At 46.7% G+C, this 11419-nt stretch overlaps 1 protein-coding gene across 1 annotated transcript; it reads left to right on the top strand.

The window, feature by feature from the left end:
- The first annotated feature begins 1484 nt into the window (after nucleotides 1-1484).
- LOC8040338 (all trans-polyprenyl-diphosphate synthase PDSS2) lies at nucleotides 1485-11404 on the top strand. The gene is made up of 5 exons (XM_002414128.4): nucleotides 1485-1911; nucleotides 4734-5070; nucleotides 5956-6204; nucleotides 9048-9212; nucleotides 10947-11404. The coding sequence occupies exons 1-5, from the start codon at nucleotides 1622-1624 to the stop codon at nucleotides 11097-11099; spliced, it is 1194 nt and encodes a 397-aa protein (XP_002414173.2). The 5' UTR covers nucleotides 1485-1621; the 3' UTR covers nucleotides 11100-11404.
- Nucleotides 11405-11419: the final 15 nt, after the last annotated feature.

The following is an 11419-nucleotide window of genomic DNA, read 5'->3' as shown; positions in this document are numbered from 1 at the left end:
CAAAGGTTAGTTCAATGCCAATCAATATTAAATGTCTTTAGATGGGCACCTGCTGCCCGATCATGGCCTTTATTGCAAAGCACTGTTCACACATTTGCGAGTCCTGCAGTGCCTTGTGGAATGGTGGGCGATACTTGCCGTTCCGCAAGGCACTGCAAGACAGATCAGGCTCAACTTTTGAATGTCGACGTGCTTACGGAATGCTGCAGCAAACCAATCATTCGCCGAGGGAAAAAGAAAGGAAGCTGCATGCCTCCGTGTGCTCATTGCCAGTGTTTTCTGCTTTGCTGTGTACCCTGCTTGTGTGCTGTGATTTGCAAGCCAGCGCGGGATATATTTCCTTGATTTCTTTGTCTGTTCAGCTGTGCGAGGTTGTGATTGAAACAACCAAGAAGTATAGACCGCCATTCTTTTCATCAAGCTAAGGCTTCGCTCATCCGAACCGGGGACGATGACTACTGTTGTTTACACGATTTTCGACAGCTATGTGGAGTGGCTTTGTGTTTAAAATTGCAATCCTAAGTGCAAAAAGAAGTTACCGCAGACTATATTGTTAAAGGTTGATTTCAACTGGCAGGCTCTGGCTACAACCACCTTAATATTCATTCAACATTGTTTGCATTTCTACTTACCCGTGATCGCTTCATTTGCCAAACACGTTAGTGGCCGGTCACCTTACCAATGAAACTAATGTGCTGGTGTCTCCGGCGAAGAATTCCCTCAGGGCTACATGCAATGCACAACCCAGTTTGTAGCCCGTTGTGACTGAAAGCTTTCACACTGGGGAAACGTTGTTGTCACAAACGCAGTCAAAGAATGCGATAGGATTGAGGGAACAGGGGATTGTCCAAGTTGACTGACTGCATGAGCATATGTTTCTATCGCCACAGTGTTTCCTCCACGCAGGCGACGGAGAAAACGATATAGAGACTCCTCGCGCTTGCCAATGCCAAGTTTCTCTAAAACGTCGAAATACGAGACACCCAGCAGCGAAGTGTCGATATTGCCGGAGAGAGCGGCGGGACAACGATCAGCGCAGGATCGCGGCTTCGCCACTCTTATGCGACGGTGTCTTCGGTTTCCGCTATCTGCAGCTTCCACCGGGACGCTAGCCGTGCCTAATTGTGCTAGCTTTGAGCACCACAGTTCATAGGGTTCACAGCGCCCGAGCGAAAGCTCGCGCAAAAGAACCGGCGAGCAGTCGAGTCGTTTCCAATCGACGGGGTGGCTAAACGCTGGTTGTGTGAATCGGGCTTAACGCCTGAGCCGGCTTGCTCAAAGCAAATCTAACGTTCTTGAATGTCATGTAATAAAAATCTGAGACGTGCTACATTTTATACAAACTTGATAAAAAAAATCAAACACTCACCTTCGGCTGCTACGTGTGGCGCCATCTTGCCGTAGCAACCAAAACCTAAGGCACGTATTTCTTTTTAATTCGTCTTGTAGCGCCACCTGAGCACACGTAAACATTTTGGGATAAGAGCTCAAGCCTACACCAACCGATCATTTTCGGTTTTACCGAGCTGACAAGTATGGGTCACGTTGATACCGAGTGCAGAAGTTGGTTTTCTCCCGTCCTCTCCCCGAAAAAAGTGATCCATCGTTCCAGAAGTGTCATATGAGTCGTGCGGGAATGAAGAAAATGATCGTACGTGCTTGGCACGCTCCGAGAGGCGCGTCGAGCTTCGTTCAGTGGCACTACAGCCGACGCTGCTACGCGTCGGCCAGCGTTTGGGCATCGACGAAAACGACCGACTGGAACCGCGCCGTGTCGAATGCGGAGAAGATTGTCGGTTACCCAACGTCCTACTTCAGCCTCAGATGCCTCCTCAATGACGAGACGTCCAACATCGCCTTCCACGTCCGTAAACTGATCGGCACGAATCACCCCGTCTTAAAGACGGCCAAGTGAGTATGCACCAAGTGTGCACACACGCGGCTTTCGTGAAAAGAATTTGCAATTAAACTTTAGCGGGAAAGCTTCGTGGATAGTTTCTAAGAGGATAATCTGGGCTCATCTACAGAGATGCCGCATCTAAAGTCGATTAGTGTCTACCGCAAAATCGTCAAAAAGTATAGCGGCGAATGGAGCGTTTCACGGTGCTTGTGATGAGAGTTGGTTTGCAAACGTGAACAGCTATGAGGTCGTCGCGCTAGCAGAAATAAACAAACGCGACTAGGCAAAGAATGAAAAACAACACACAAACTGGTGCGAATGAACTGGTTTGACCGTATGACCCAGTGCCTTTGAGCTGCTGGGGACCGCTAGGAAAGGAGGAGGTCGTTGGGCGAGGGGATCGCGCGCATAAGCTTGTTTTTCGGGAAGCAAGCGATGCATCGAGTCGTGCGCTCCGAAGACGGTTCTTTTTTTCTTTTTCTTTTTTTTCCTTGCGCGTCACAACGGTTGTTTTACGCGGTGCTGTTTTCCACTGAAACGCGTGTGCGCGACGCAGGCAAGCTGGCAATGTCTCCAACTTGAGACTAGACAATAATAAAATAATGGGCATAAACACCGTCTTTAAATAAATTATAGTCTACACATTTTAGACTTTTAGTGTTTGTGCGTATGTCATTTATCTTATTTTTGCCTAGTCTCAAAAAGTATGAAGTAATCCACCCAGCGAACAATATAGAAGCTGTTGCAATGCTATACCGGGTGTTTTTGCGAATACTTTCAAAAATTCTAAAAATTAGGGCGTTTGAAAAAATAAATAAACTGTCTTCAGGAACAATCTACCAGCCACGGCAGACGTCAGTAATTGCCAGAAACCAACTAATTAGACAGCTAATTAATTAAAAGTTGTTAATTAACTTTTTAATTAGTGGAAATGGACATTTGGTTCCAATTAGGAAGTTGCTGAGCGTTATCGAAAACCTCTATATCAGTCATTTTCAGAAAGACTGAGCGCGTGAGAAGAGTAGTCGCGCACTTAAGTTACCACTCGTGGAGCAGGTACAAGGCTATAGCGATTGCGGTAAGGCGCCCCGCGATTTTTCCGCCTCTTATCTAGCCCCAGCCTTGTACCTGCTCCACGAGTGGTAACTTTAGTGCGCTACCACTCTTCTCACGCGCTCAGTCTTTCTGAAAATGACTGATTTAGGGGTTTTCGATAACGCTCAGCAACTTCCTAATTGGAACCATATGTTTATTTCCACTAATTAAAAAGTTAATTGACAAATTTTAATTAATTAGCTGGCTAATTAATATGTTTTTGGCAATTCTTGACGTCCGCCGTGGCTGGTAGCTTGTTCCCGAAACAGTTTTTTTTTTTTTCATAAGCCTTAATTAATTTTTAGGATTTTTGAGACTGCGAAAACACCCGGTATATATTACAACCTCGGACAAGCAGGGTCCAGTGGAGTTTGGGTGTATCAGCGGCAGAAAGTTAATAAAATATTAAGACCAAGCATGTTCGTAACTCTTAGAGTTCCACATAGAGAGCGACAGTAGGAGTTAATCATAACCGGCCATGTTGGTGTCAGCATTCAGGAGTCAAATTTATAAGCCAGTTTCACTGTTGGGCAAAGTAAATCTAAAAAAGTACATAAAGTACAAAGTAAATGAGAGGTTATGTACTTCAAGTAAAGTACTAAGTACACCGGGCACCATGTACTTGAAGTAAAGTACATACCAGTAGTTCTCAACCACTGATGTTTCGAGAACCCCTTCTGGATCATCAGAAGTGATGGGAAGCCCTATCCACCGGGTAGGAAGGGGGAGGGGGGGGGATAATAGATGGTTACGATGACAAAGAGGCAAAATAAAGAAAACTAAATGCATGCAAGCCAAATTTGAAGCTCCGAAACATAGACTTTCAACCCTGCTCACTCGGTGTACATGTAAGATGATCCACATCAATATGAAAATATTTTATTGCTCGGTGCAAGTACTTTTTAACAGAATCTTTAACGACACCATTTCATACCCTTATACAATGTTTTCTTTTTATTAGTATGCATTGTTTTAACTGTAATGTGGTGCATCAGTTATTTTCGGAAATAGCGGCAAATATTGAATAAAGTTGTCACAGAGTAGTTGTACTCTCGCTGATAGACGATTTAACACAATCAGCTTTTTTAATTTTTATATGCTTATAAGGCACTTATTTGTATCGGCCTTATAGCCACCATTACTTCACTCCAAGTTGTGACCAGATGACGTCTCGAAAGACAATAGTGCGTTTTCTCATGACGATATGCCATTTTTTTGTTTTTTTTTGTTTTCCAATTTGGGAAACATATTTTGAAGCCTGGAGTTTCACTTTTCTCGGAAAGTATACCAGAAAAAAATGCTTCATAAGTACAAGTGCACGTTTAGAGAATGTACTTCTGGACGTATGTGAAGTAGTACTTCAAAGCACTTTCCAACACTGACTATTTCTAAAAGAGAGCTGTTGCCATTGTTGCCTTCTGCAACTGTTCAACCCACAACTTATATACTGAATAAAGACCTGATGAATGTTATAAGTATACAAGAAACGATAATCCAGTTTAACTTTCATGGGCCCGAAAAGTTAACTGACCCAGGATGCTTGCAAGTCACCTGGTTTCCTTTGCAGACCGAGTGTTATACTTCTTTCGGAAAGTAAAAGCCAGCAGTGTTTTCCAAATACCCTCCCTCAGCCGAAAAGAGAAAAGAAAAACTTGAGCAGGATGTGGTACACAGAAAAACACAAAATTTATATTCTCATGCACGATTCCGTTGCTTGTATCGCTGCTCGTCCTCTCAGGCGGCTGATCTACAATGGCCGCACCAACATCCAGACAAGGGGCCTGATCGTGCTGCTGCTGTCCAAAGCAGCGGGGCACCCGACCTGCCGACAAGACTGCCTCGAAGAGGAGCGGGTGGCGGGCATCACCCAGCGGCAGCGGTCCCTCGCAGAAATCACCGAGATGATCCACACGGCCCACCTGATCCACCGGGGCGTCCTCAACCTGTCCAACGACCAGTTCCCAGATGCCACCACCCTGAGGGACCTCCAGTTTGGCAACAAGATCTCCGTCCTCACCGGGGATTACCTGATTGCAAACGCCAGCAAATCTCTCACTGACCTCAAGAACTGCAAGGTAATATATCGATGGCTCTGTCGTGGCACTCAGCACCCTCCTTCCCCTTTTCTAGAAGTTTGAAGTCAAGGACGTCTTTAATCTGTGCAAAGGTTAACGTCTCGTAAGCTAATGGTCGTGCAGTTGGAAACAATTAATTGAACTGTTGAACACATGCGACGAAGTAGCGCCTGCATGCTTTCACTTTGCATTACTGTTTGGTGGCATGCCTGGAAAGTATGCGTTGGATTATGTAAGTGTTTCGTGGTTAGTATGACTTCAATACATATTAGCAATTGCAAGATTTAACCAAAGTTGAGTATTAATTGTCTGGAAAAGATTCCTGATGCGAGCTTGAATCCCGGCTGAGGTGCGTGCAATCTGACGGGGGCTGATTGCAACCCTGATTTCAGTGGCACATCAAAAAATCTTCTGGTGGTGGCAATGAACCCGTAATCCACCGCTGGGGTGTGCCAGATGCCCTTCGTCGGTGTGGCACAAAAAACCCCCAAATTTGACAAGACCAGATTCACAAGGCTAGAGCAATGTAGCGTAATTCAATTAGCCCCGTGGCCACTCCTGTCAAAAACGAGTTGCGTATGTTCTTCGCGTGTAACACAAAAGGAAAAAATAATGTAGACATTCTCGCAACTTCTCATTATAAATAGAGAAAACAAGCTGCATTTAAAAACGGGGAATGTTGCTTCTCTAACTCTTTTTTCCAGCCTATGGAGTACAAAGACAATGTGATAGACTGCCTTAGCGGAGATATCTCGGACAGATTCTAAATTGCTCGTGCACAAACTGGCAAATTGTCGCTGGCATCGCGGGAATCCTGGATTTCACGCTGGAACCGAAACAAGCGGCGCGGCCGTCCGACACGGCGGTTCCTTCTGTCTTGGCCAGGTGGTGGACCTGGTGGCCACAGCCATCGGAGACTTCATGCAGTCCGAGTTCCTGGGGGACCACGACCAGCAGGGCAACCCGATCCCAGTGGCAGGCATGACCATCGGCCACTGGGAAGAGAAGCACTACCTCTCCACGGGGTCCCTCATGTCCAACAGCTGCCAGGCCACGCTCGAGCTGGCCAGCCACGACGACCAGCTGCAGGAGCTCGGCTTCGAGTTCGGCAAGAGCATCGGCCTGGCCTGGCAGGTGGGCCATGCTCTAGGGAGAGGCTCTAGGGGAGGGGGCAACGCCGCTACGATGCCCGCGTCTCCAACCGGTGTGCTTACCGTGTCAAAAAAAGGGGTCCCTCTATTTTCGTTTGACGTCGTAAAAGTGTCACATCGTCGCCGGCTGCTATCCTGGCAGTGTCTCAGCAGCGGTGGTAGACGTGGCAGACGCCCGTTCTGCCTCGGGTCGCTCTTCAGCTTGACGGTCTGCAGAAGCTTCGGCAGTGGGAGCTGGGACGCCGCCACGACGGCGACACTCGCATTCACTCGTGCTTTTCTTCGGAACTTGTACGGCTAACCGCCGGGACTGCGACATCCGACAGCCTGACTGGTGGCTTTTGTGACGTCATTTGTTGCCACTTTGGGACAACTCTTGATGCATGGACAGAATAGGACGCTGAACACACCAGTTGGAGACGCGTTCCAGGCAACATTCTGCGTGGGACGTCGCATTCTCTTTTTGCATACCTGTCAGCGGAGATCAATTGCGACATTCCGCATAGGTCGGTGCCCCAAATGAGCACTTTATACCTCGCTGCTAGTAGTTCTGAGGACAATTCCTTTCAGTTCTAAGACAGGAAAAACTGGCAATCACCTTTTCATGCTAACTGTGGAGCACTCTGTAACCTTGATTTATGAAGCTGAATCTGAACGAAAATTCCGTGGGAATGGATAACTTTTCTCACATTTAAGCTGCCCTCTGCCTCTCGGCCACGAGTATTTCTGGGGACTAAGTATAGCACGCGTTTTTTTCCCTCGAAAATCTGAATACCAGACCGCCGAGCAAAAGACGAAACGCTTAAAAAAACGAAAACAAAGTGGTGTCCTCTATTTTCCTGTGGTTCCACAAATGTAGTCACCAACGACACAGGGAAACTAGTCGCAGTAATCTTGCCACAATTCACTTTGTACCAAGGTGCATCAGTGAAAGCAGTTTAAAAAAACCTGGTGCTCAATTGTTCCTCATGATCGATTGTTTACTCTCTCACCACATGAACACCTCCCAGAAACCAATGGATTCTACTTTTTAGGTCTCTGTACATGCTTCAAGTAGTATTTGCACCGCTGTTTAGTGTGTCATCGAGTTGTCGGCCTATCCGAGCGAGTAGCCAGATGGAAGTTTTATGCGCTGGAGGGTGGCGAGGTATTTGTATTCAGAATTGTACTTTTCGTTTCGAGCTTATTAAAAATGCAAATCATCGCGTGAGCTTTCACTAAAAGCGTTTTCCTATTGTCACCAAAGCGTACCAGGGGACGCGACTAGGCATGGGTGAATAGAGGATTTTGGGTCCGAATCGAATTTGAAGCGAATAGTGATTTTGGCCGAGTAATTTTGAATCGAATAGTTCGAATAGTACAAGCAACAAATACCACAAGATATGTTTAAACTATAGTTTTATATTTGCCCTTATTTGGTATTAGAAGTACTGTAGTTGTTAATTTCAAGTGTATTGAATTTGGGAGCACAAAATGGTCGGAAGCTTGCGCCACCTGGCCGGAAATCCAAGCCAGAGTAAGTCAAACCCGTTTATATCGAACTCGCAAAAAAAACAACTACCAGTTCAATATAGTGGGTAATTCAATATGAAAGTTATAATGAATTTGACTCTCAAAAATCCACTTTCTGCTGAAATATTACACAGTGAAGTAATCTTGCATCTTCTGCTGCTTTTTCTTCATTGCATCCGCGATAATATTTTTCTACGCTATTGACGGACTCCAAAATGCTGAGGCCGCTGCCTTCTATATTCGCGCATTAGCGACGAACTCTGCCGAGAGCTTGGAGTACGTCCGAGCGGGAGCACCTCCTCCTTCAGAGCGCCGTTTTGCTCTTTTTTTTTTTTTTTCCGGGCGGTTGCGTCAATTTTTTGGAATAAAAAATAATATTCTCTTTTGCAGACGGAGCGGAGAGAGGGAGCACGGAACACCCTCTCTCCGCTCCCTCCACAAAGGACATTTTTAAGAGCGCAGCTCTTAAGCGCCCGTTTCCGGCTTGAGCGGCGTCGGCGTGACCAAGGTCACCCCAAGGTCACCCCCCCGAGGTCAGGTGACCCCCCGGAGCATATTCAAGAATGAGGGGAGGAGGAGGAGGAGGGGTATACCCTCCCCTCAGTACCCTTCCCTCCTCCTCCTCAAGAGCTGCGCTCCAATTCGGCGTTACAGGGAGTTGTAAACGGCTTTCACTTTTTTTCTTTTCCTCCAAACAACTGCCCGAAAAAAAAAAAAAGCTAGCGGGTTTTGCAAGCTGGCTTTCCCCTAATGCGGCCGCTGGCGTTGGGGGAAAGCCAGCTTGCAGAGCAAAACGGTGCTCTTGGCAATTTGATATATCGGTAGCAGCTGCTATTTTTGTTCGACGTAACCATAGTTTTTGCTATATATTATCACTGTAACATTACTGTGCACAAAAATTGTTCGATATAAGGAATAAGTCGATGTAAACGGGTTCGATATAGTCGGGTTTGACGTATTCAGAAAGGTCAAATATATCTATATTGTCGAATAGTTCAATATTGTCGAATAATTAATTGGATTCGAAGCGAATGCCAAATAGACAAAGAATTCGATTGGCTATTCTTAATAACCGAATATTCGCCCTTTGTGGTAAGTCTGCTACTTCGGAGGACCAGCCTCGTGGTTTGTACTATGGGCTCATTGCAAACTGCTTTCTGCACGATGCACTTATTACAAAACTGGGAATACAATCAAACGGTGCCTCCAGCTCCGCGAAAGAAAACGTGTGCCACACATTTCCTTTTTTTGTGGCGATTCGTACGAGCTTGTGCACAGCAGCCCAACCCACCTCCGGTCCTCCCGTCTCAACAGGTCCACTCGGACCTGCAGCCGTTTGTGGACACATACAGACACCCGCCCGGCATTCCTTTTGTGCTCACGTCGGCACCCGTGGTGCTGCACTTGGAGGACGACGCCAGCTTGGTGGAAGAAATCCGGAGGCACACGAGCAACGTTGAGAAATTGGACTACCTCAAGGTAACACGCTAGGCGACTGCACATGCTGGTTCCCGCTGGGAGTAGTGCTACACTGCACAACTCTGTTGGTGCGAACGCAACATTGGTGCGTTTTAGCGTTTTATTAAGACATGTCATTGACAAGCATAAAAATTTATCGCATAGGTTAGTGCCCCGAACAAGCACTTTCCACCACACTAGTACTTTTTGATGACAGCCTTATGGTTCTAAAAGAAAAGCAGAAAAAAACGGACAATTGCTTTTTGCGCCAAGAGTTGCGCAATGCACTATTGCAGACAACATGAGCTGAAACAGTCCTTTGTGTTCCTTTGGCGTGCCTGCTAGTTTTTGAGAGAACTTTGGTCCGAACTAGGAATGCAGTGCGAAGTATGTGTTCCATACTTTGCACTATATTGAAAGACAATTCAGCTTTTGCGAACTGCAGACGTAGAAAAAGACCGAATCGGGTGTTTCGGCTCGTATGTCCGTGGGGGTGCGTGCTACTCCACGCTAGTATGCGAGCAACGATGTTATGCATGTGCTATTTCATGCTCGTACACGTGTAGTGCTGGTATGGTAATGTTGCCCTGCACCAGTATGCGAGCCACTTGCAGAGTGCCAAGGTACAATGTACAAGAGTAACTTTTGAAAAGGAAATATAAATAGGAAGAAAGGTGCCTCCCGCGAGACAGCGAGGCAAACTTCACTGTAAATTATGGAGCACGCAGAGAAAAATGGCTGAAGTTCATGTTGTTTTGGGTTGCCTGGAGGTCTTCAAGTGCATATTTGACTAATTTCGCGATTATAATCGGCACTAATTATTTTTATACATCAAATACAAAGATTCAAAAATAATTAAACACCATAAAATGCAAGATCACTTTTTTTTTTCTTGCAAAATATTGCCATTTTTTTACCTGCATCTCTCCAAGTGGTTTCTGCTTCAAGCCACCAGGTTTTCATGCGGCCTTTCACCAGCACTGTCTAAGTTGATGTGGTCATCCAGTAACTTTTTTCATTAACACTAAGCGTGTCAGGTCACTGGACGTTACTCGTTGCTCAAATTCAGAGAGTTGCAGTTCAACATATATGGTATATTCGTGTGGATGGTCTGCCTCAAGTCTCACGCATTTAAGCTTTTGTTATTCTCAACAAAAAATCAGTCAGTTAAAAGCAGCCGGCCTAAGGACATACACAGACTGGGGATTGGATCACATTCTTTTATTTACGAGCAAGCTAGGCTTCGCCGCAGCGATTACGAGGCACGCAGAGACTCTACGTGCAGCGCCAGTAGTTGTCGGCCTTGACACGCCTCTGCAACTCCTTTTCCACCACCACAGGGAAGAGAAGCACGCTACAAGTTTACAAACAAAGCAAGCATGTTTTCGAGTTCATGGCAGCCTCCGATATGGCAGGATGCTTCTCTAAAATATTTTAAAGACATTGGCGCAAAATTTTTTGGATGGCTCAATCGTAGCTAAGTGTTAAGCTGGACAGGTGGGTAAATAGAAGACATAGTAAAAAAAAGCAGTGCACAGCAACAAGGTCACATTATATTTTTCACTGTTCTTTGTCATTCCGTGCACACCCTATTTTACGACTTAAAAGGGGCATGCCGATCCACCTTTCGCAGCCACACAAACGACGGCGTCCGCGTTACGTCTGCTTGTTCTCTAAAGCTGCCATCTAAAGTATGGCTCGTTTCTTAAACTACGAACGAAATGAACTTTCTCTCTCCTTCGTGCACGCCTGCAGCTGCACAGCATCATTGTGAACGGAGAGGGCATCGAGAAGGCCAAGGCCCTGCTGGAGTCGTACACTTCGAGAGCCCTGGCCGTCCTCGACCAGATCCCGCCTTCGGAGGCCACTGCCGCACTGCGCAACATCGTGCAGGCGCTCCGCGAGTGAGCCGCCTCCGTACCGTGCCTTGGCCAACCCCGCGCAAGACCAAGCGGCTCGTGGAGCAACCAACGAGCGGCCAGTTCGCACACTTGCGACCGCTCACGGCCGCTTACGACCGCGCGCTTTAAAACCTCCCGTAGAGGGCACCAGGATGCCAGTGTGTTCTCCGTCGTAAGGGATCGCGAGAACTCGGTCGTAAGCAAACGCGAGTGCGCGAACAGGCCTTGACCATCTCGGATTCGGTCGGCTCGCCACTCGTCGACGGCTGCCACGAAGCCGCGGGGCGCAATAAATTATTTTTAAGCGAGCGACCCGACGTGCACTGC

Source organism: Ixodes scapularis, unplaced genomic scaffold (genome assembly GCF_016920785.2).
Source record: "Ixodes scapularis isolate PalLabHiFi unplaced genomic scaffold, ASM1692078v2 PGA_scaffold2__306_contigs__length_199485367, whole genome shotgun sequence".
NCBI classification, from domain to species: Eukaryota; Metazoa; Arthropoda; class Arachnida; order Ixodida; family Ixodidae; genus Ixodes; species Ixodes scapularis.
This window is presented reverse-complemented; position numbering and strand designations above follow the sequence as displayed.